This window comes from Neolamprologus multifasciatus, chromosome 17, assembly GCF_963576455.1.
Source record: "Neolamprologus multifasciatus chromosome 17, fNeoMul1.2, whole genome shotgun sequence".
Classification (NCBI taxonomy): Eukaryota; Metazoa; Chordata; class Actinopteri; order Cichliformes; family Cichlidae; genus Neolamprologus; species Neolamprologus multifasciatus.
Genome location: NC_140455.1, coordinates 21,348,955 through 21,374,622, shown reverse-complemented (window position 1 = coordinate 21,374,622; position 25,668 = coordinate 21,348,955). Strand labels below are relative to the sequence as shown.

General features: G+C 39.2%; 2 protein-coding genes across 3 annotated transcripts in view; both read left to right on the top strand.

Annotated features, from left to right (window-relative positions):
- Positions 1-500: 500 nt before the first annotated feature.
- On the top strand, positions 501-7,601 carry LOC146499338 (uncharacterized). 2 transcript variants are annotated; one of them, XM_085136750.1, is made up of 7 exons: positions 501-659; positions 2,431-2,833; positions 4,218-4,331; positions 5,392-5,456; positions 5,793-5,954; positions 6,676-6,789; positions 6,879-7,601. In XM_085136750.1, the coding sequence occupies exons 2-7, from the start codon at positions 2,440-2,442 to the stop codon at positions 6,912-6,914; spliced, it is 885 nt and encodes a 294-aa protein (XP_084992876.1). In that variant the 5' UTR covers positions 501-659; positions 2,431-2,439; the 3' UTR covers positions 6,915-7,601. The 2 variants fall into 2 exon arrangements, with proteins under 2 accessions (XP_084992876.1, XP_084992877.1); XM_085136751.1 differs by lacking the exon at positions 501-659 and adding an exon at positions 1,356-1,547.
- A 116-nt stretch (positions 7,602-7,717) lies between these two features.
- The window catches only part of rassf3 (Ras association domain family member 3), a 70,818-nt gene continuing 52,867 nt past the window's right edge, over positions 7,718-25,668 (top strand). Inside the window, exons 1-2 of the mRNA XM_085136749.1 lie at positions 7,718-9,378; positions 20,950-21,062. Of these exons, the coding sequence (XP_084992875.1) occupies positions 8,877-9,378; positions 20,950-21,062 (615 nt within the window). The 5' untranslated portion in view covers positions 7,718-8,876. The remainder of the gene's footprint in view (positions 9,379-20,949; positions 21,063-25,668) is intronic.

Here is a 25,668-nt window from a genome sequence, read left to right as displayed (position 1 = left end):
GATGATCTGTTATAAAAGAGTGCTCAGGAATGTGATCACCCACTTTTATCCAGAAATCTAGAAGCTGCGCTTTGCAGTTTCTAGCAAAGTGATTTATAGATACGGACTTGAAAAACATTTTCAAGAAAAATTTGGCCGAGAGGACAGCAGAATGTGCAACAAATACAAGATAACACAGGCAGCGTCGAACACAGGGTTGCTGAGTCATAATACCTGCGAAGCACGTCATCTTATTTATTCCATATAATTGATCATCTTTGATAAACTGTGCTGAATACTGCCTGTTTGCGGAAATCACCGTTTTCTGACATTTACAGACCACTTGTGTCTGTGCAAGAGAAAATCAGGTAAGAATATACCCTTACCACATGCATTTAAAAATGTTTATTTGTGTATTTTCTTATGTAATTACTTGTAATCGAAAATTACCCCACCACGCTGCGCTGAAAAAAAGGTCTTACGAGATACGTAATCCGAAGAAAAGGTTTGTCTCGTCGTTGCGTTTTCAGCTGGGGCTACGTCATAGCACGTCAGCACGTGACAAAGTTGCTTAAAACGGCTCGTGGACTCCGACCGGCAAGTAGTTCACTCAGTGACTATACGAGTTGGTGTGGCAAGTGGTGTGGCAAGTGTTTTTCCTTCGTTTGACCGCTTGGGCCGTAAGTATATCTGTTTTTGTGTATTCTAGGAGTACTTTAAGTATTTAAAAGTGCTTCCGTGTAGCTGACAGGTCGTTTTAACTCACATAAAGTACACATTAAGTTTAACTTTCTAACTCTTCTTCTTTTTATCGTGTTGTTAAACTCACGGGCAGTCTCAGTTGGGTTGTTGTTGTCTAACATTTACAGCCACTTCAGCTCAGTCAAACAATGGCGACTCGAGTTTACAGCTACTTTTACACAAAAGTAAAGTTTCAAAGTCGAAAGAGTACAATAAAGTTTTTTTTCATGGCTAACGTAGAGTAGCTAGCTAGCTAGGTCGTCTTTACACGGATTTATGACGGCTTTGACCCAAAGAAACACGTCGCATCACGGTTAGTTGTGGCTTCAGGAGTTCCCGGTGTATTTCATTGAGTTTGGTGAAACTATCAGCTGTTTGCCGAGACACGCCTCGACAAAGTCCTGAAGTCAAGAGGAGGAGCCACACAACAACACTTTAACATTAAGCTGATTTTAATTACAGGAATATTACAGATGTTCAGTTTGGACATGAGGATTTAACAGGTACCAGTTGGACTACATTTAAACACGTCAGGGTGATTTATCCAGTAAAGTGTGTCAGTGTTCTCATTTTACATTTTAAACCTTTTTTATTGTATATTTTGTAATCAGATGTGTTTTTTTTAATGTTTAACTAAAGCTAAAAACTCAACTATGAGTTAAAGTCGTTTTAGCAACTAAAGTAGAAATATCTTTTTTTTTAGGTCAGGGTTCAGATTGGTCAAATTGCTCAGGACAAGTTGCCGGATGACGCTTTGGCGTGTATTATTTATTTATTTCAGAGTGCGGATGACGACTGAGTCACATGTCTTCACAAAGTGAAACCAGGTGTTTGTCTATTTTAAATTGTAATATCTAATCTAAACTTCTCAAAATCTTCCCCTGACAAAGACCCTTCATGTTATAATACTTACTGAAACAATCGAGTCAGAATTCGTTTATTTAAATATATTTTATAAACTAACAAAAACGAAACTGAAACGAAACTTCTTATCCAAATCTAAACTGAAAGCTCTGGAGACTGACTCAAATCAGCTAAGCTAAAAACAGAAACTGGAAATAGGCGAGATTAAAACTTTTTAGACTAAACTACAGCAACCTTAGTTGGAGAGATTAATCACTGAGGATGTAAATTTGATCACATCTGACATTTTAAAATATGAAATTGATGCAAGTGAACAAAGAAAGTATGATTAAAGGATTCGAGCACAAAATATATTTTTGTTCATTAAATGGATGAAAGTAACAGGAAAATGAACAGATTTCAGTTTAATCTGTGTTACACAGTTATTACCTTAAATATTAAAGACACTTCATGTGCCAGAAACACTGAGCACACTTATTAATTATACAGCCAGCAGGTTGTGCAAAATAACACCAACAAGCAGAGTCATGCATTTGTTACAAATAACATGATATATGCTTAAAGGAAGAATTTTCCTTGCTCAAAATGGGATGTGATTTCTCAGGAAAGCATCATTGTTTTGCTAATACTTGAGACAATAAGTCTTTGTTGCCTCACTTAAAGGAAACCACTGCATTTTCTTTCATTTCTGCCTTTAGTCAGTAAAACCATGCTTAGAGAAAATAGTTCAGATATGTCTTTAGCTATTTGGGTAATTTTTACAGGAAACCCCCACTTCCATGAAGAAAAATACCACTCACATGATGGCTGGGTCTCAGTTTGACTCTTTTTCTTTTTTCGTAACAGTAAGCCAAGATGACAAACGGACGCGTCGAAATCTACGACCCCATTCCCCGCCCTGCTGGCCGCTCCACTGGTACATACCACAACCCCGAGTCTACCCCAGACGTGGCGAACATGGAGGACACAGTGGAGTTCAGAGTCCTAATGGCCTACGCGTCGAGGAGACGACCAAACGCACAGAGGAGCCCGGTCAGGGAAAGCGGTGGGGATGACGCAGATGGACATGTCAAAAAGCCCACAGAAAGGAAAAACAGAAAGAAGGGGAGGAGATTGAAACGTATACTGAGCATTTTCAGCTGCACCAGGCCTCAGACGAAGAATGAAGAAGACAAGGAGGAGGAGGAGCAGCAGCAGCAGAAACCGATGGAGCCTGCTGATGAAGTCTCATTCAGATGTGCTGCTACAGGTGAGGAGAATAAAGGTGTAGCCTTAGATAACACGACAATTAGCCTCGCTGATTAATGTGCACCATAGTTTTGTTTATAAAATGTTAGTTCACTATCATAAAATCATTCACGGTGAAACTGATGCCTGAAATACACTAGAAGACTGACATCTGGCACCGTCTCACAGATAAAGACTCCAGGTTACATGTTTTAGTCTTAAATCAGCAGAGAGGGAAAAACCTGAGGTAATCTTAAACATGTTGGATTTTTATTGAAACAGTAAGGCAGGAAAAGTACCAGCTCCGACTGGAACTTAATCATTGACAACTTTATCAACACTGTCATGATTTTTATTATAGGGAGGGGCATTGACATTGGTGTAAGGTTCACAGGAAAAATCTGACAACGTTCTAAATTTTTATGGAAACTGGAAGAAAGTTTTTGTGCTGCAGGAGCGCTGTAGAGGCGGGTAAAATGAAGAAGATCCTCTTGTTTTGTTTAGAAATAGGTGAAAGTCAATACCAGGTCGAAGACGTCACACTAAGAGTCCTAAACTCTCAAAAAGTGTTCTTTTATAAGTATGAGAGGACAAAAACACCAGCAAATATTTACTTGTTGCAGAACTTTTTGTCTTAAAAAATGTCTCTGAGTCGACTGTCAACAGCATGCCATAAAAATATTACAAAGGTAATTTTGTGGACCTCAGACCTTTTTATTTCTTTTTAGTGCAATGGGTGAACATCCTGCTGGTTTCACACTTAAACTGGTTTGAGTCCAGTTTGAATTCTGCAAAGTCAGCTGACCTGAAGACCGGTTTTAGTTTCTCATAAACGCTCATAATTACAGATAAGACCAACTCGAGGTTCTCAAAATGTAAAAGCATGGACGACTAGAAAGTGAAACTATGCTGTAACAAAAGTGCTGCCTGATACTTTAATGCTCTCCTTTATTTCAATTCAACTTGCTTTTTTGTTTTTGATAGACACATTTTTCTGCCGGAGCCAAAAAGTTAGACAAAGCTTATGAAATAATTTTAACCTGTTTTTGTTAGTCAGATTTTCTTGTGGCAAAGCAATGAACAAAATCAGTTTTATGAATTGGACATTTTAACCCCAGTAAATGTGCTTGTATATTCCACCCAGTTAAATAAGGTCAGTCAACTATTTGAGTCATTGCAGTTCCCTAAAAGGTTTTGAGCCTCTTTGTAAAGTCACCGGGATATTCCAGGAAACTTTTGAGGAGCACTGGGCTGAATCACTCACTTAACCATAAGATGTATTGGTTTCTTGCGTTCCTGTTTCACAAGCGTATACAGGCGTATATTTTACCCGGCCGATCAGCCACCGCCCGCTGTGATGCCATCCTTTTAGGGTCTGATTTGATATGTTTGTTCCATTTTTCCAGATGAGCCTGAAAAGAAGGACGAGAAGGCGAGTGAGATAGCAAGCAGACTGATGGAGCTTGTTGATGAAATCCAATTAAGTCCTCCAAATATAGAGTCGGATAGCCCAGAAAATGGTGAGTTTCTTCTTTTAAGCTTTTGTATCTCTTAAAAGGATTGAAACCAACCTGATGAGTGACACAGAATACGCATGTGAGCGCTCTCACAGGAAAAACCAAAGAATTACCCAGGAATGGTAAAACATTTGAGGCTGTCAGAGAGCCAATAGAAACATGGTATGTAGCCTTAGGAGAAGGAAGTTAAATTCTTCTGTGAACTCGGTCAAGATGGGCAGTGCTAACCCAGCAGGTTCTCTGGTAACAGAACAAACAGGAGTTCCTGGAGGAAACAAATCAAGCACAGGGGGAATGTGCAGAACAAAACAAAAGGGCCCCGTCTGGGTTCAGATGGCTGACTGCTGGGTCACTTTATGCATCTAGGGCAGATCAGATCCTAAATAATGCATGTGTAATGTTTGCACATCACATTGTAGTTTGCCCAGTTTAGCTGAAGTTAAGTCGATATTTGGGTAATTGGAAGACTTAAAGATAATTGGCGTTTTAATAAGGCGTCCATTTCCACCTTAATTTGGTTGAAAAGTAAAATCTGAAGAGTGTTTTCTAGCTTGTAGAAACTAATTTTGATAGTTTGCCCACTGAGAACAATCGGTTCTAAATGAATGCTGTAGTAGTTTAGTTTAAGATCCCCAACAGCAGCAGCTGTTGGTTTAGGTTCCAGATTCAGTACAAAAAGAAATGTGCCCACCAGTAATACCCCTTCATGTTTCATAGCCAGGACTCCACCAAACAAGTTTTACTAGTTTTACACGGCAGACATTTATAGAAGGGACTGCGAAGTTCTGGGTCTAGATTCAGCGTTGTTTACACGCCCCACGTGTTTTGTTTTTTTTTGTTTTTTTTTCTGTCTTTGTAATCATGGCAGCTGAAGTTGGTGCCTTATTAAAGCAATCAGCAATTGCAATATATGTTTTTTCATATATATATATATATATATATATATATATATATATATATATATATATATATATATATATATATATAGATAAAAGTGTGCGCCTTAAATGTTGGCTGTCTTGTGTTGTTGCTGCTGGTAATCGGGTCTTCTGTTCCTTTTTAGATGTGGAGGTGGAGACAATAATTGGTCTGCTGCTGAGAGAAACTGGAGACAAATATGACGGCAAGGTACAAAAACAACTTTGATCTGATGTGAAAAACAACAGAATATCTTTCTTTAGGAAGTAGTTTACCACCAGTTTGTGTCATGTGATTGCGCTTCTGCTGAGTGGTTTTGGTTTTTCACTCATCCTCATGTGCAGGTCACAGATATTTCCATTATTTGTGAACATATAATTAAAAAAAATGATATGTTCACATTCCTCCAAATCAGAAACTTTATTATTACTTTGTTGTTGGTGGTGGTTTTTTGTTTTTTTTCTTTTCTTTCATCTTTAGTGATTGAACTTTATTTGTTTTTTGTTCTTTGTTTTGTCTGTGGTGTATGTGTGTGTGCCTTGTCAGGTGCTGAAAGATGCCAACATAGCAGCAGAGCTCTTCTGGAATTACGATTTCTTTAAGAAGTTAATAAACACCTTCCTGATACGAGTGGGCCTCAGGACCCCCTTGCCCAACTCTCCAGGGCCGCAGGCGTCTCAAAAAACCCAGATGGCAGTGATGTGTGAGGTGAGAGCGGCTTAAGCTATCAGTGAAACTATGAACGCTGGAGGAGTTACCAGAGTAGGAAACTCTAAGGGGCCATTATGCTTTCCATGTTGCTGGTGTGACGAGACAGCTGGACATGCACGTCTTGATTTGGCCGCCGCAGCTGGGTTAAAGACGCAAGTGTATGATCCTGTCAGTGTTTACTGCCATTTTTAATGACATTGCAGTACAGAGGCTCAGGTATGCAGATATATAGAGGGAGATGTTTGAACTGTTCGAAGACTTCTCCTATATCAGGAAGCTGTCTCCACAGCAGCTTCCTGTGCCTTAATGGCGGGCATAAATAAGGGAGGCTGTGAGCTGCAGGAGCTGTGGTCAGGTAGCACAAATTGCTGTAGTTTCAATAACAACCACATATCGTTTATCGGTATCCTCGACTACGAACAAGTGATATATGCCCTGAAAAATTAAGAGGTCAGTCCCTAGTTAGCAGTAAGTAAACCTAGGAGCAAGAAGACTATTCACTTATACATCAGATTCTCTCCAGGATAAAAACAGTTTAAAAAAACAACAAAAACAAACAAAAATCAAAACTTGAAATGAGTCTGTGTATACTCGGGCAGGTGTGGCAGTGTGAGGGACACCTGTTTGCTGAGTTTTGGGAGTCATCTGTAGGTCTGCTGACTCATTTTCACATGACTGTCTTGGCTTACCTCAGACATCTGTTTTTCTTGTGTTTCAGGTCACCACTCGTCTGTCAGCTGTGGAAACGTTGCCCACAAACCGCCTGCTGAACCATGGCGCTCGATACATGCAGGATAACTTTTCAACCTGGGTGCAGGACCAAGGAGGATATGTACGTTTAAAACAAAAGCCTTCTTAATTAAACCATTAGCTTGACCTGTTGAAGTTTTGAAAACACTCAAGTATCTGCTTATTTTGCAGGATGCAGCGTTTGATGAGACTGAGGAAGTCGACTGAGAGCAGAAGGGACGCGGTTTACAAGCTCCACAGCTCCCCCTGTTGGCCAAAACCTGCATGGACTGTAGCTTCAGGAGCTGCTAACATGAACAATTAACTCTAACAACACAACAGGACATCTTGGAACTGTACAGAGAATAAAAATGAGTTTACAGACTGCAAAACATCAGAGCCAATTTCTCACAGATCATGTAATAGTTTTTATATTTAAGTTTCAGTGAGATTTAAATAAGACATTTCTTAAGACATTTGTTTTTTTTTACATGTCTTAAATTGTTTTTGTATAAATGCATTACATGTTTTGCAAACTTATGCACTGATTTATTTATTTTTTTGTGATCTAATGGACCAGCACATTGAATTAAAAAAGGGAAAGTTGAATAATGAAGCACTTGCACTTTTCCCTTTAAAAAAACAAAAAAGCCCCCAAACAAATTGAACAGCAGTGACAAAGCATTCATGTGTTTCTAATGTTGTTTACTATTGTTTCTAATATTTGCACACAAAAAAAGAACTCAGGAGGAGACACGGATCCCTGTGGCATTTTCATATGGAAGTAAATATCTGTTAAACATGTGAAGAAAGGCCCCTGCTTATCTGGGGAAAAAGTAGCAGCCAAAGAAAGTTTGTATCTGTGTCCTGTAACAGATTTTCCGTATGTAAAGGGAATATGACTATGGAGGGGGGGGGGAGAGAGAAAGCTCAGGTTAATTAAAATCAGTCTTTGTGTGTATTAAGTGCTTCCTGGTCACTTTAATGTGCATATTTGTAGTTCACCTAAACCCAAATGACCATAAATTTAAAAAAGCCTTGTATTAATATTCATGTCAAAAGCCATGACCTCAAAATAAAAAGGCATATCAAGATTTCTACTTCTCAAATATGAGATAAGGAAATTGAAAAAGGCTTGTGGACAGTCGAAGCAAGCTTCCATAAATTGGACGCTTTATAAAGTCTGGCTTTTGCTCACTGGATGTGAAGAAAAAAAAATCTAAACTACTACAAAGAAATTCAGTTAAAACAACATCAAACAGTGAGAAACTACTTGTAGGTGGGTAAAAGGGCATCCTGAAAGATATTTTGTTTACTAGAAATTTTTATAGTCTAAAAGTCAAAGATGAGAACACTAAACATCAGGGGGAATAAACATGAACGATTTTTGCACGAGATATGAGGACAAACTTCAGCTTTCTTAGTTTAGTTAGTTTAGTTGTACGGGTTGTGTGATTATTTTTTAAAGCTGGAATATATGAAAATTTTGCGGTTGTCAGTCAGTGTGTAGTAAAGAAGTCCAGGACATGTTTTATGTTTTTTATGTATTCAGTTAAACAAAAAACAAAATCCAGATGTCTGGCCTTTGATATGACCCTATCTTACCAATGTTCCCCTGCCAATAAACATTTTCTTTGTCCTTTACCTGCGGACACCTGATCTTTGTTCACTGAGTGGAATGGCACCATCCTGTGGTCAAAAGAAGGACTACAGAATGATGCTGCAGCAGGTGACACAAATCATATTGACTTGTTTATATTTCCCCCGATGTTAAATGGTTACGCTCCGAGTACTTGCAGACATATTTGGTTTGCATTGTGGAGAAAGTTATCTGACAGAGGAGGCAACAAGTTTTATCAGGTACGAATTAAAGGGCCAACCGGAGAAACTGGATAAGTTGTTTCGGACTTGCTTGGGAGGGAGATGTGTGATGATAATGAGAAAGAAAGCTTAAATTTGCATGTCTGTAAACGAAGTCTGGGACGCAGTCCTTCCTGGAGCGCCTGTGTTTCATGTCTCCCAGTGAAATGAGATCCAACCCGTTCTCCAGCACACCTCCGACCGCCTCAACCTGCTCTCCGACTGCGAGCACGTTATCGACGGTGTCATCGTCACACATAACAAGACATCACCTGTGTGACTCTGGCGAATACACTTCCACGCAGCGGCGGACTATGAAAAGTGTGCGTAATGATTAAACACCACGCTCGGAAATACGCCCCCCCGCGCTCATCGGTCACAGATGACTGTCCGCTGGCCCTGCAGGCTGTCCATGTCAGCAAACACCACGACACGCTGAACGAGGGAACGTGGCCGCAGACAGGCGCCAAGATGCGGATCTCCAAGGCCAACAAGGGCGCGGCGGTGGTGAGGGCTGTCCGGCGGCAGGCGTCTCCTCAGCCGTCCAGTCTGGAGAGGATGTGGAGCGACAGAAAGCTGTCGAACTGTGGACCTGAGGGGAGAGACGGGGCAGAAGCTTCTGGGAACGGGATGGAGGGACACGAAGGGGGGCCGCCCCGTGGGAGGAAGAAGGCATCCAAACCACATGTGAAGACCATTTTCTCCCCCGAGGACAAGGACCCTAGGGTGAAGGAGGAGACCGGAGAGGGACACGCCTTCGAACCCGGAGGGGAGAGAAACTGGTGTGATTTGTGCTGCATGTACATCTTCGAGAATGGTCTCACCTGTGCAGGTGAGGGTGCATGTGATTAAATCAGGGGTGTGGGGGAGGTGGCAAAAGCCCACAAGATAAGAGGTCTAAATAGAAGGTGGAGGAATCCCAGAAGATATGGAGATTTTAATCTAAGCGGCTTGAAGCATTTAATGCAAAAGATCTCCCAAATATCCGGTTATTGACTTTTGCTGAGCTTCACACATACTCCACCACAAGTCTATGATCCATATACATATGCTTTGGGAAATACTGTCTGTTATTTTGCTGACCAAAGAGGTAAAACATTTGCAACAATCCTACATGATATTTATGTGGATAAATGAAAGAAACATGCAGGTTTTCAGCACTGTAGGCAGAATTTCGCCGTTTTGCGGTTCGGTTATTTTTTGGCTTGTGTTTTGTGTTTTTTTTTTTTTTTTTTTACAGTCAACAATGAACCAGTTGTTCATCAGGTCTTTTAGGGAAGTTTAACTGATTTGAATGAACAGGTACACTCTATCAGTGACATCAGCATTTTCAGGTAGCGCCATCTGATATGTATAGTAATCGCTCCTTGTTTCTGTGCTGGTGATGACTTAAATAGGCAGGGCTACGAAAGAAGCCCAGCGCTGGAATGCATGTTGGCATCCAGAAGGACCGGTTCAGGTGTAAATGAAAACTGGGTGACTCCTCAAGGGCAAACTCTGGACCTCCCTGTGTGTCCACTTCTGTCGAGCAAACAATAGAAATAGGAACCTTAGAAACAATTTCTTCTTCCCTAATGTGTAGAGCTCCAAACATGGTTGCAGTAGTATTTGTTTTTCGATGGAAATTAGATGGAAGTTTTGAATATTTGAATATCTGCTTCAAATACATTAACCCTTTGTACTGCATAACTACATAATCGTCCTTGTAGAAATTCCTAACTTATTTTATAAAATGATAAAACGTGTCATGACTAAGATTTTCTGTCAGATCTTCAGTTTCTGTTTCAACCTCAGTTATGTTGTGGAATTCAAACAATGCTCAGTTGTTATGAAGGAATAAGGTATGCCAAGAAAATCTCCCCTACATTATAACACTACCAACAGCTCGAACTAAAAGGCAGGATCCATGCTTTCATGTTGTTTACAGCAAATCCTGACTATAACATCTGAATGCCGCAACAGAAATCGGGCCCATCAGAAGGATTTTTCCACTCTGATGTTGTGCAATTTTGGTGATTTTTGTGTTAGTTGTAGCTTCAGTTTCCTTTCCTTAAGTGGCCGAAGTGGCACCCTGTGTGGTCTTCTGCTGCTGTAGCTCATCTGCTTCAAAGTTTCAGACTTTGTGATGAGTGGTTAGGCTATTTCAGTTACTCTTACCTTCCTATCAGCTCAAAGTAGTCAAGCCAGTCACCCTCTGATCTCTGAGATCAACAAGGCATTTTTGGCCAGAGAACTGCTGTTCACTGGATTTTATCTTTTTCCAGACATTTTCTGTGTGAACTCTATTTCAACAGCTTCTGAAATACTCAGTCCAGCCCATTTGGCACCAACAGACACTACATCTTCAAAGTCACTTAAATCATCTTTCTTCTCCTTTCTAAAGCTGGTTTGAGCATCAGCAGGTAGGAGTTGCCTTAGTGCATTGTGTTGCTGCTATGTGATTGGCTGATTAGATAGCTGATTAAAGAGAAGCTGAACAGGTGTACCTAATAACCCTTTCAGGAGTTTGAGACTCAAATGGTTCTGATTTTTGAAAGGTTTCCAATTTTAAACCACAATTCACCTTGTTCTCACTGTACTCATTTACTTCATCTTATAAGGATGGATCAATTTAAATGTGAAGATATTTGAAATATACTCATTTGCCCATCTGTATATATATCAATGATATAATTAATGTTAGAGACAGAAAAAAGTTTGCATTAGTCAAATAAACACCTTTTATTTTATAAAATATACCATCCTCAATTAAGTATCATCATTGTTTTTATATTTTTCCTCTCCTATAGTAGACTGGCTAGCTATTAGCTAAAGTATGCTAATGTTAGCTATGATTAACAAATTCAAGATCTATTTATCCCGGTTAGCTGAAAACGTCTCACATAGAAGGCCTTTAATATCCGACATTTTCTGTTTTATTCCTTTATTCACAATGTTTTCAATTTTTCTTCTACTTAATGCTAGAAAAAATATTATCGAAGGACATTAGCTAGCTTTAGCTATAAAACTATTGACCTGTTAATTCTGATTAGCTAACATTACTCACTCAGATTTTATTAAGAAAATATGTGCTACTTTAAATAGTATCATTTATAACTTTGGGACAACCACAAACAATTCTGATAAGTAAATAAAACAATAAATAAAATAAAACAACTAAATATGAAAAGAAAAGATCATATGTTTAATTTGTTAGCGTCATAAAATTAAAATTAGTGTTAAAACACTAACTGCAGCAATAAATATGCTTTGCAGATCTCCCAAACTCCCTCAGTAGGCCTGATTTTAATATCAATATGCATTATGCATCTATGCATTCTTCTGTAATATTATACTTAAACCACATATTGTACTGCATAAAAATCTGAGAAACCCAACAGATACAAAGCAAACTGTTTTACTACTCTATCTCTCGCCATTTAGCTATTTAACTTCATTAGTCTACATTTAATGGATAATGAGTGTGCAGCCATGCTGATGGAGTTTGTGTTTGTGCCTATGGCTTTTCTCTATCAGCAGCCACTCACAGAGTCTGTTACAGACCCATGATTTCACCTAAATTTTAACAACCCCCCACCTCCCACCAACATTATTATGCCTTGCAGTTGTCCTGCAATCCTCTACAGAGCACTGTTAATATCCGTATCTGTCACTCGCTCACTTATTAACACACAGAAACAGTGACTTATAAGGCATCCAAGCCTTGCAAGAGCATGGTTCAGTTATTTCTTTCAAAGATTAATTTTTCAGCTGAATGTTGAAATTAAAGTTTTCGCACAACACAGTGTTCGGTAAGACTTAATTGAAATATTATAGCTTTTACTGGGGAATACATGCTCATGGTTTTGTCAGAGTAAATCAGCAACATAAGAGAGAACTGAAGATCATTGTGATGATAATGATTGCTGAAAGGTAATATAACAGGAATCACTGTTCACATGTTTTCCATTACACCCATAACTGGTACCAATAGAGTAATTTCCAGGAAACTTCCAAGAAAATTATTAAACCATGACAAGGCTGTAAATGAAACAATGCCAAGTCCTTGCTGGGGTTTTTCTTCGCTGAGGAAGAGGTTGGTATTTTAAAGAGTATTTATAGACTTCATGTCACCTTTATGCTGTAGCTTCCTGATTGCAATGTTATGGGTCCATTTGGCCTTACATTTAAATGTTATTGCTATAAAAACTAATCTAAATAATAAAGTAAGTAAAAAGAATAAGATTTAGAAATGTGAAACTGCATTATAATAAAAAACAAAGTTTTATAATATAAAAAAAGAGTTTAAATAGCTCAATATTTTAACCTAATCTAAATTTAAATATTTAGAGTTTCTGTGACATTTTTCCCCGTTTAAGTTAAAAAATAAACTGGTTATCTTTGATTAACTTGACCAGTTTTGCAGATTAAGAAACCAGTATTTAAAAATAAACTTCACTGTACTGATTTCTATTGTTTCTCTGTTTCTGTTGTTGGGTGAGGATTCATGGAAAAGAGTCAATATTAGCTTAAAAGTTAGCTAAAACATCATACAACACTCAAAGATTTGTCCATAGTTGTTCTGTGTCTGTTAAAATGTTTGAGTTTCCAGTGTACTCTAATATTTTATGCTTTTTAAACAATAACTGGTTCAGTTGGAAAAGTGAAATGAGCTACAGAAAGGTAACGTGTTGTCCTTGTTTCAACTTCTGTATAAAAGCGGTTTAGCTCACGCTCTCTCTCTCTCTCTTCCTGTGGGTCTGTCATCCTATGGCTCTTTCTCCGAAGTAACAGGAACCACCGAAGAGAGCCGGGGATCTTTGTCTGATTGGGTTTAATGTTGCATTAGTGTGTGTATTCATTAGTCGGCTCTGTAGAAGGGATTTCTGTAGGCGGCTGCAGCTTGTTTCCAGTCAGTTTGCTCTCTATTTTTGATGTGACAGAATAGAAATAGCAGCACTTTGTCCTCCCTCAGTGTGATTCTTCTTCTTCTTCTTTAAATGGCTCTTTATTGTTAAGCTTCTGCATCCTTCAGTTCAAGCTTGTCCTCTACATTTAAATATGGCTTAACCCACCGTTCTTCCTTTTTTGTCTACTTGTTCAGATCTAGAGCTCCTTTTAAAGAAGCCAAGTGCCTCTATAGCTTACTTAGCATTAGCCAATAGATGAAGCACTCAGGCTAATGGCTGCTGACATCCGTACTCCATATGAAGCTACAAGAGCTGTCAGAATACCAACAAATGAAAATATCCCATTAATTGTTTATTGTTGTTTACACTGTCCCCATTTTCACAAGCTCAAAAGGAAACACACAACAGTTTCTTAGCCGAGTGCAGGTTTTTTATTTCATGACTAATCAAGAAGATAAAAGACTTATTTAACAAAGTGATGACTTTGTTAATGGAAACTTTCAACATATGTCACACAATAGTGCCGCTTTATTGTGTATACATACGTAATATATTAGAAACAGATATATTTGTACTTTGTAGCTCTCATTTATGGTTATTACATAAAAAAAAAATGTTTCCAGTTAATAAGCAATAGCAGCAAATAATAATGACATTACCTTTAAACAAAGGAGAGATTTTAGGAATTTCTTCATTGCAGTATAGTGTTATAACTAGTGAAAACATCCATCTATATTAGTGTTTTATTATAAGGTAATAATACAATCACATTGTTGCTATATTAAGAATATTTATTTCCAAATACTACACAGAAATGATGATTTTTATTGCTCACAAGTTGTTTCTGCCTGATGGTATTGCTACATTTTTTCACATTATCACTCCTACGTTATTATCACATTATGTAAGTTTCAGTTCAATATTACTCAGCTAAAAACTACAGTTGATACTAAGCTATTACTTACTTATAATTTGATATCTAGCAGCTACTTCCTTTTAATTTCCACATCATTTCCTCATGTTACTACTGGGCTGTGCCATAAGAATAACAACATGCAAGTATGATCAAAATGATTTAAAAAGTAGCAAAAAAGTTGACATTTAGTCATTAATACCTAGATGGAGGTTTGTTAAAGAGGCAAGGATAAAAATCGACAGATTGGCGTCTGAGCCGGAGACAGTGGAGAGGTTTCATAGTTCAGAGAGTCATTTAGAAGCACTGTGAGAAATACCAAAGCTCATTGTTCAAACCTCTTCAGTGTAGTCTGCCTTCACCTTGTGTGTGTGTGTGTGTGTGTGTGTGTGTGTGTGTGTGTGTGTGTGTGTGTGTGTGTGTCAGCTGCTGTCCTGTTGTTTGTTCAGTCGCTGTGACAGTTTGGCTCCACAAGACACTTTTAGCCTGTGGCTAATGACACACACAGACACACACAGACACAGACACACACACACACACACTACAAACACAAATGGGTGACGGTGTCTCTGGGAGGAGGGACCAGAGTAGAGCAGTTACTGCAGACAGAGACGCATCATGGATGGGAGTGAAGGATGACTATTTTGTGGAATTATATCAAGTTATATTTGGATATGAATCACCACCTGAAGCCTGCAGGAACCCAGAAAACCTCAAAGCAGTGTATGTGTGTGTGGGGGGGAGACAGAGTGTGTGTGTGCAATGGGGTTTACCAAAAACTTTGGGAAACCTCTGAGGAGAATGTCCAGATTTTTCTATCGCTTTCCAAAAGTGATGCGACGTTCTGGATGCCTGGAAGTCAGTCTGCTGTGGAGAAGCTCTGGTGAGTTATGAGCGATGAACAGGACAGACCATTTATGTGGCCAGTATTCACCACGGTCAACTTCTCTTACGCAGTTTCTTTCCATTCTCCTCGTCTGTTAGTGGAAGCTTATCCTATAGTTTACAGTAAACTGAACTGTTCTCTGGTAAGAGGAAACCTGAAATATCATGCTGTGGAAACAAAAATTAAAATAACTTGTTAACTTGTTAAACAAACACACCTCAAATGTCAGTGCCCTGCTTCATTTCTGCTGCTATTAGTGTGTGTGTGAATGTGCTGAGGTAATGTCAAACCTCTTCAGTCTTTATTTTTTTCTTATACTTTTATCCTTTTTATACTCTGACTGGCTCAAGGTTTGATTACATACGCCCAAGCGCGTGTCCAGACATGTTGACAGGAACAAAAGAGACAAGACTAGAAAGATAATGAGGGGATAGCAGATGGCTGCTGTATTCAGCCCACACCTGTCCTCATTCACGCACCTGTCTTTGTCTTCTAACTTGTGTACAAGTATTTGCAGTTAGTGGACACAATATGTAGTCCTACCTACATATTTCACGCCGGATACTTAACCCTTTCTGCAGGAACTGCATTGTCTGATTTTACATTCCTTGTTAATGCTTTCTCTTTAACTCCTAATGCACTAAAGTCACTTCTATTATCCATCCATTCATCCATGGATGTGGAGCAGTAGCAACTACCTCCCAGTCCACTAGTCCCCAGTTGTGTTTAAAAAGTTATTCAGTTATCTACACAGCACCTGGATGAAAGAAAAAAACAATATATCAAATATGTTTTTTGGCTTCTTCCTGGGCACTCATGCTATAATAAGCTGATTTCGGTTTATGTGGAAAATAATGGAGTGGAACAGCTAAACAGGTTTTGAGGAGTGGAAATACACAAGGACATCGCTTTTATTTTTATTGCACAAAGGAGCACGATGGTAAAGGGGAAGCTGCATCCAGGACAGAAACAGCCGCATTTTACTGCATTTTTCAGCTCCTTTAAGCACCTGCAGAGACAGCATCCTAATGCTAAGCTAGCCAGGAGCACAGAGTCATGACAAAGCTGAGTGAATACCAACCCCATCCCAGCAGCTAGACTCTGAACTTCAACAGGTAAAAAAGAAGTGATGAGCAGTCAAGCTGCATTCCCATCACTTCACACTCAGCTGTGAGCTGCTCCAGTCTGAGCTGGAAGCCACCACCTGGTGAAGCCAACAGAACATCATCATCTGCAAAGAGCAGAGATGAGATCCTGAGGCCGCCAAAGTGGAAACCTTTCGGCAGTGGATGAAGTGGAAATTCTGTCCATAAAAATTATGAACACAATCTGTGGTAAACACTTTACCCAGGCAAAGTCCAACGCTCACTGGGAACAATCTGACGTCCTGCTGCTAATGCAGGCCAAGCTCTCACTGCATTTGTAAGGGACCGAATGGCTTGTAGCAACCGACCAGATGCCCTATATGCCCATGTTTACTTATGCCATAAGTAAACATTTTTCTCATTAGTTTATAGTCCCAGTCACTTGATTTAAGTCTTAATAAAAAAAAGAAGATTATTTTATAAATAATGACCCAGTTAGAATCACAAAGGAAGACAAAGTAAGGCATGTTTTAAGCTAGCCCAACTTTATGATTGACATGTCTGCTGTGTAAGCCTGTGTGTGTGTGTGTGTGTGCGTGTGTGTGTGCGTGTGCGTGCGTGCGTGCGTGCGTGTGTGTGTGCGTGCGTGTTTGTTTCAGCACATGAGTGCTAAAGGAGCCGGAGCCTCATGGTCCTTCTCGCTGCACACACAGAACAAATTATAGAACTCGTGCTAAAAAACATTTCACTTTTCACACACGGGTGAAAAATCCATAGTGTCTAGCCAGTTTTGGATTTCTGACCTTTGACCTCTGATGTGAGACCCTGCTGAGGTTTAATGTAAGATGCTAAAACCCAAACTGAAATGGTAGTTTTGGCTGCAGTCAGTCAAGTTTCAGATTGTCCAGACTCATCAAAGCATTTTATTATATTTTGGACAAAATAAAGAGAAAAGTAGCGTTAAATACAACAAATGTATTTCTAATTTCTGATAAAACGTTCCTCAATCTGACTTTCCTAAATCAAGATTTTCATATTTGAGAGACTTTTTTCTATTATGTTTTGCATTTGCTGTGTTAACCAACTGAATCTGAACTACTAATTCATAAGAATACAACGAGACAAATACTTTTAATATACAGCTCTCAAAAATGTTCACTTATTAAAATCTCAAAAAAAGTTGTACATTTTTCGCTCTATTAAAAAATTGTCTCATGTTTATCTTTTTAAAGTAGTTTCTATGTATCTTTAATTCAGTCACTTATTGTATATTAATACAGTGACAACTCACTGTAAATGAGCCCTTTCTCAAAATGTGTTTTCACATGTTTGTAGGCTTAAAGTTAGGTGTAAAAACTTTACCATTCACGCTGCATCGGCACTGAAAAAAAGAAAAGGTTACAGAGTTTATGTGTGTGTGTTTGAGACGTTCCTCCAGCGGGCTGATTGAGTCTGATCGATTTGTGGAGTCTGGGAAATGCTTTTATCCCTGAGACAGCAGATGAGGCAGATGGAGAGGAAGATGATGAAAAAAGGAGGAAGAAAAAAATGCAAAACTATCAGTTATATTGCAAATGCAAGGACATTTTTTGGTATTCCTGTACGCAAATTTCCATTCATCCATCTGTTCTATTTTCCAAAGCCAGTATCAGTATCGAGTGATACATAACGACTGAAGACTCCTGAGAACATTTCGCTTTGTTGAAGTGGTCATGTCAAGTCATGAACACAAACTAATAGGTGCTTTTCACCTTTTGCTATTAGACAGGACTGTGAACATGCCATTAATTATTTCAGAATAAAATATGAATGTAGCCTTCACCCATTGGTTAGTTAAGACGATGACGACGAGGGGATGATGGCATCATTGGCTAATGATCTATGAGTTGCGTATAGCAAACAACATACCCTTGATAATCCTCCTTTCTGACACTAATTATTTTGCCATAATTTACAAAATTAATTTTAACAGAAGTGAGCTGTTTCTGTTTCACAGCATCTTCCAGACTAAAAAATGATGCAACACTTCTCACCCGGCATTAACAGCTGAGGTAAACAGTGGCCTGCCACAGACGGGGAAAAAGTCTGGGGCAAATGTGAACAAGCCAGATGGCCGCGGCCTCGTGGACAATCTAAGTTTTATTTTTTTGATCTCTCATGCCTGACTAAAACATGTTTGTCCTATAGCAGACACCGTAGCTAGGGTGATGCACCTGAACTGGAAGGGGTAAGACAACAGAACCCAGTTGACTGCAATCTGCAATCTACTAACATCTAGTGGTGAAAATGTCACACACTGTAACTTTTAATTTTAGAATCAGAAAGACTATTTATCCCCAAGGGGCAATTAGGACTTAGAAGCTAGATCCATCTTTTATTCTTTCTGGGGTTTTTCGTTTCAATTAAAAGTAGAAAATGCAACTTTATGGCGGAACCAAAATCTTTATCATGGTTTAAAGTGGTGCACTGACTTTTTTGTGGTTTGGTTTGACGCAGCACCTGCTATGTGTTGATATCTTCTTCATGTCCAAAAATAACGCTGCATGCTGCATAATGGTATTGATGGATGGATGTACAAGGCTCTTTATGACTTCCTCTGTGGATCAGGTTCATTGTCAGAAGGGATTGAGGTGGATGATTGGGCAGGCGGATGACTGGATGGGCAGGAAACTGGATAGGCCGACCCAACTGTAGTCATAACAAGCTACGAAAGAGAGCAAAAGAGAGAGGGGAGGAGAGAGTGGCTGCAGATGGCTGAGTCAGCAGTCCTACGTCCATCCATCCATCCATCCACCACTGCCACCCCTCCTGCTCCACCTCTCCTGTCTGTGTGCCCATCTCAGTGTGGCCTCCATTTGACTGTTAAATCACCCACTCAGCACAACAACAGAGAGAGAGGCAGACGGGGAAACGGGGGAGAATGGCACATCAGCATCTGAAGCACGGCCGAGAAACACCGCAAAGGGAAAGAAGAGAGAGTGTGTTGGCATGTGTGGTTCCATTCAGCGCGAGTGTGTGTGTGTGCGGGAGGATGTCACGTTGAGGCTCGTAGACAGGATTTCAGTGAGTGTATGAGTTGAAGATGGGAGATGGGAGCAGCCATGTGCAAACTGTCGGATAAAGTTGGACAGCACGTGAGAAAGAAGTCGACAGGTAGGATCATGGGACTAAAGACACACACACCTGCACGCACGAGGCACGTGTAGGGTTGTGTTGGGATGCGTTGGAGTGAATAATGTTTGTTTGATTACAAGACGTGACTAGGAACAACCCTCCTCCTCTGTTTTATTTGTTTTAATGGTGCATTTGGGTTGTAGCCAGTTGTAGCTAGCTCGGTGTGTGTGTGTGTGTGTGTGTGTGTGTAAGATATGACTTCAGTGGCTACATTTAGTCTGCAGCTAACTTGTTTTCATGTTGATTTACCCTTAAATATTTTTTATATATTCCTGTGTCATGAGAACAAATCTGTAAACATTGTTTAATAAGCTCTGTTGTGAGGCAAAGACTTTTTAAAATGGGTTTTTATGTCCAATCACAAAAGTTGAAAGCCCTAAAATGATTGACTTAGTCATTAAAAAGATGAGGAAATCTATATTTTTGTTGTTGGAACAAACATTTTCATGTTTTCTTTGATAAATGGATAAAAAGATGATTCATCTCTTACTAATTGCTTAATTTCTATCAAATGACTGGAGTTTTAAAGCTGTAGCAAACAGTTTGTCTAAATTAAATATGTTTTTAGTTGCTTTGGTGATTGATGTGTTAGAATCTGTAAGCTGTCTACAATTAGATAACTGAATTAATGAGATCATATGTTTATTCCTTAAAATATAAGAATGGTACATGAACACTGGAGGATCAGATGAGCTCATTCAGCCAAGCTGAAGCTTCAAAGCTGCTGCTCAGTGTTTTTGTCCCATGATTGTCAAACTTTTTCAGTTCATGGAAACATTTTTGTTTCTAAAGCTTCTCACGTTGTGGCGATAGGACCATCCTGTAGGATAGGCTCCAGCCCCCCTGCCACGCTGAATGTGATGAGTGGAAGAACATGGATAAATGGATGGTTGTTTGATTTTTCTTTTTCTTTTTTTACGGAGTGAGAAAGCCAAACTTATTTCTCTAATTAAGAAAAAACACTTCTATAATCAAAGAATCATGCTGTATTTGTGAGCCACCAATAGTTTGCAAAGAAGATCAATTTGACTCAATCAGTATCATCCAGAAAATGTAATTTTAAAATTTTCCTACAGGTTTTGCTCATCTGAAGTATCCTTTATGAATGTGGAGCCCAAATCTTGCTCACTGACTTTTTGTTTTTATTTAATGGTAATTTGGAAAATAAATTGTCATATTTAATTCCTCTTTATTTGCATTTCTATGTTAAAACATAGTTTAATCTCACCGGATTTTATTCTGAAACCTGTCCCTCCTCCATGTCATCATTTGAATGTCGTTGTTTTCCATTTGCAGAATAAGAACCTCAACCGACACGCTGCCCTTATCAAAAGAGCATTTGCATATACGTTACAGAAACTTTTTCCCGTATGCATATCTGCTCCTTACTGCTAACCCTATCATTTATACTTTTATTACCAGTGAATGAATCTATAATCAGGTCATTTCTCTGCAGGTTGCAAGTACGCGTGCCACACTGCATGTCGGGACAAAGTTGCACTGGACTGCCATCCTCCAGCGTCGCCTGTCAGCCAGGACCAGCTCAACAACAACAACACGCCGCTCCACGTGAGTACACAAAACACTCTGACTGGGATTTCTCGCTTTTGTTTTCCAGTCAGCTCAGTCTAATCCAACTCACGAGAATCTCTTTGTGTGTAACTGTGGTCCAATTATCCACAAATATGTACTACAGTGTGTTTAAAAAAAAAAAAAAAAGATTATTTAGTGTTATGTGATGGTGAAATAGTGTTTAAGGGGAACCACACCTGATTTTCAGCACTTCAGTGATCTCCCCTCTGTGCTGTCTGATGATTAGAGATTAGTGTTTTATTGTTAGCCAGTAACAGTAGTTAGTTTTATTATTATTATGTGATCTGTTATCCTTTCCGAAGTCTTCTTTGTCTGTGGAAACAAAAACGACATACATTTAACAACAAAATGTAAGTAGAGTTATAGTAGAGGAGTCTAAAAAGTCTCCTGCGTTGTAAAACTCAGGTTATTTTAAATTTTATTTTAAATTTCGGTTTATTTGTCACTGTAATGCTGTTGATCACCTCTGGATTGTGCTGTAGGCTCATTTTTTAGCTGGTGCAGTTTGCCGTTTCCCACTTTTGAGCTATCCACACACACAGTACAAGAGAAAAAAGGAAGCTAACAGTTTATTTCATTATCTTTTGTTAATGGTGTTAATGCAGTGCTGTGCCTCGTTACCTGGCAGTACAGGCAGAGTAAGACTCGCAGATTACAGGCATGACAGGAAAATATTTACTCTTTCATCTTCAGAGAGATGCCCTCTACCAAAGGATAACAACCAAATATTAGTTTGAAAAACATTTATTTAAAACTAAAATGGGCACAAATATATATTTTCAAAATGTCACCGTAGTTACCAAAGTTAGGATATTATTGCTCAGCAGCCAAAACTTTAAGCACAACCTGTAACAAATTATCTTAAAATGACACAAAAAAAGACAAATACTGACTGTAAATCCCTAAAATAAAGTAGATCAATAATTTTATAGTTTTTCAGTCATTGATCAGACAAAACAAACGTTCTGATATAAATATAGGTTTTAAGAAACTTTGTTTTGTAAGTACTTTGCTACTTGTTCTCTAATGTGTGCCTTTCTCCTATTTTTGTATATCACTCTCTGTTTATTACTGTTTCTCCTGTCTGCTGTGTGTTCCTGCTGTCTGTTTACATTTTATTCCAGCACAGTTGGTGTGGAGCACCCACAATTTCATTGTACATCTACAATAACAATAAAGGGCTATTCTATTGTATTCTATTCTATTGTATTCTATTCTATTCCTAAAGTGCATTTTACAGACCTAGTTCATGAAGTGATTAGTTAATTAGCTGATAATGTGATGGATGTGGTATAAAATGATATTTATCTGAGCTGGAAAACATGTTGGAGTCTGTTTTTGATTAATCCCAGTCTGCTTTGATATAAGCTCGCTACACTCACACACACCCATCATGCATCACTCACCAAGAATGGTGTGTGTGTGTGTGTGTGTGTGTGTGTGTGTGTGTGTGTGTGTGTGTGTGTGTGTGTGTGTGTGTGTGTGTGTGTGTGTGTGTGTGTGTGTGTGCGTGCGAGCGTGCGTGTGTGTGTAATTCCTAGAAGACAGCTGGGTGTGCAGGAGGCCTGGTTCTTGTAAAGTGTTTTTGCAGACCACATGAGGCTGTAGTGCAACACCATATAACTGTATCTCTGTAGGCCTTCAATAACTTTAACTTTGTGTGTGTGTGTGTGTGTGCGTGTGTGCGTGCGTGTGTGTGTGTGTGTGTGTGTGTGTGTGTGTGTGTGTGTGTGTTAGTGCAGCCAGCTAGAGTTATTTCCTTCATAGGAAACAGTTACAGGATGTGTGACACTGGCAAAAAGACAGAGATCAGCATGCAAACACTCACGTGTTCGAATCACAACACTTCTATTAAAATAAACAAACCACTCGTCTTTCTCCGGTCAACAGTCACATTCCATTTTATACAATGGAGTTAAACCCTCCCATTATTGTATTCATGCACTAATCCACATTTTAGTGGATAAATATTTATATATGCACAGATAAGTTAATGATGAGTCAGCAAATGAACAGAACACAGAGAGGAACTGTGATATAACAGCACTAAAAGTTAGTTTTTAAATGTATTTTAAGTGTAATAATCAATGAAGTCTTCTTCCTGAATCCATAAAAAGGGATCCTATTGGGCTTTTTCTTCTTTTGTGATATAATATATCTAATGTACAAGTAATCCCTGTGAACAAACAGCTCGGACTTTAGATTGCTCTAAATGTTCAGATTCAGATATTTTTCTCTATGTTTGGCTACTGTGTGAATGATGCAAAGCTGCTCTAGGATAGTCCAAAATAGAAGTATGGCTGGCTCTAAGTCCCACCCTGATGAAAGATGGCTGGGAATTAAATGGAAGTAATGTGATGCTTCTGGATTTTGAGTTTTTCTCTTGTTGAGTTTTTGATCCATCTATCCCTCCATACATACAACCATTCCCAAGCCAGTCGAGAGGCTTAATCTCTCTATCTTGTCATGGCTGTTTTCCTGGCATCCCAGTAGGAAATGCTCACTGGTATCCACGATTGAGTTCTTTTGGAATGGGAACCTTTCCGTAAAGTGACCATCACCGTCAAACTTGGCTCTCTCTTCACCACTACGGATTGGTGTGTCTACATCACTGCTGATGCCACACTGATCCATCGATCCATCACTCACCTGCTCCAGTCTCCCTTCACTGGTGAACAAGAGCGTGAGATACTTAAACTCGTCCACCGATCCCAGAAAACATTTAGATGTGGAATAACCAATCTGCTGCTGGTGGTAGTTTCAAAATAAAAGTTGCGCTTGAGACACAACCTCAACATCGTTTCGAGGTGCTTATTGAAGGTAGCACACAGACCTTTGTTAGGCCTTTTAGCAGGAAAGCTGATACTGCAAAGATACCTCAGACTCACGCCCTCTTACTCTAGGGCCCATTTCTGATCCCACTGATTACACGGTCAATCCAGCACATCACAAGGTTTATGCTGCTGACATCAGGGATGATAGATAAGACAAAGTATAAGATAACATCCTCCATTATATCCTCTTTAGATTCCCATCATGTTCTTGATCAAACCAACGTCACACCTCACTGCTTACATCCCGTCTGGCAGTGACATTGTTGTAAACTCCACTGTGTTTCTAAGAGTGGTTTTGGCTCTCGTGTTCATCAACACTGGTGTGGGTTTATTCTTCGAGGAGGAGGATGATTAGCTCAGCATAATTTCAAACCAATGCTGAGCACATTTGCTTTCTAATAGTGCTGAGTAATGCTGAGTAAAGAGCTTTTGTGGGCTTTTAGGTGTCAGTTATTAAAAATACATTTCTGGTGTGGTTGTGGTGTGTGTGGCCACAGATGTGTAGCAGACATGCATGTGTTTTCAGTTAAACAGATTGTATGTGTGCTGAGTCACTGATTGATAATGAGCATGTACTTTTCTTTTAATAATACATTTAAAATTCCCCTTTTTTTGTTGTTTTTGAAAACGTGTCAAAAATGCAATGTTGCCTGTAAGGTTTTTTAAGACAGCTGAATCATGTGAGAGAGCGACTGTCTGTCTGAGGTCTGTGGCAGAGACGTCGTCTACAAACCGAATGCCTGAGATAACGGCGTGATATGCCGCCGTAAGGCAGTCGTAAGCTCTCGTGTTTTAGAGAAAGTAGCGAAGTCTGAGTGTGTCTTTGTGTATGTGATCAAGTCAGTTGTGGATTGTGAACCTGCAGTCATTTCTTCGTCATTTCAGGTCCATCCATGCATTTTCCTAACCACAAACAACCATTCACAGGCACACAACAGCCAATTTAGACTCACCAATTCCTCCTAAAGTCCAAAGACTGTACGAGGAAGCCACAGAGAACTCACACAGACACACTGAGAGACTGCAAGCTACACACAGAAGTCTGATTTCAAGCCCTATTTTCTAAATTTTCACCTTTTTAAGTGTCAGAAAGAAGGATTAGCTTATCCAGGTTAAACTCATTGGCTAATGGCTTTCAAGGCAGTTTTGAACAATGCCAAATCACGATCCAATAACAGAGAGAAAACCCAACAAGCAAACCCCTGTAAGCAAGCACTTAGTGACAGTAGGAAGGAAAAACTCCCAGGAAATCTGCATTATGGATGAACTGGAGACAGTTAGCTTTTACAACACAATGACAAAAATGAATTACAGTAGTCCCACCTAGAAGTAATAAATGTATGAACTAATTTTACAGCATCATTCTGAGACAGGATATTTCTAATTTCTGAGATATTTCTCAAATGAAAGAAAGCAGACCTTCGTATTTGTTTAATATGCACATTGAAGGACACATCCGGGTCAGAAAAAATTCCAAGATTTCTCACAGTCTTACTGAAGGACAAGGTAAAGCCGCAAGGCGTAAGCCTCTGGTTAGACTCCATGTTTCTAAGATTTTTAGGTCTGACTACAATAACCTCAATTTTATCTAAATGTTAAAGCAGGAAATTAGAGGTCATCCAAGTATTTATGCCTTTAAGGAACTCCTGCAGTTTAACTAATTGGTGTGTGTCATCTGGCTTCATGGATAGATAACGCTGGGTGTCATCTGCATAGCAGTGAAAATCTTTATCTTATCTCACTGTCAC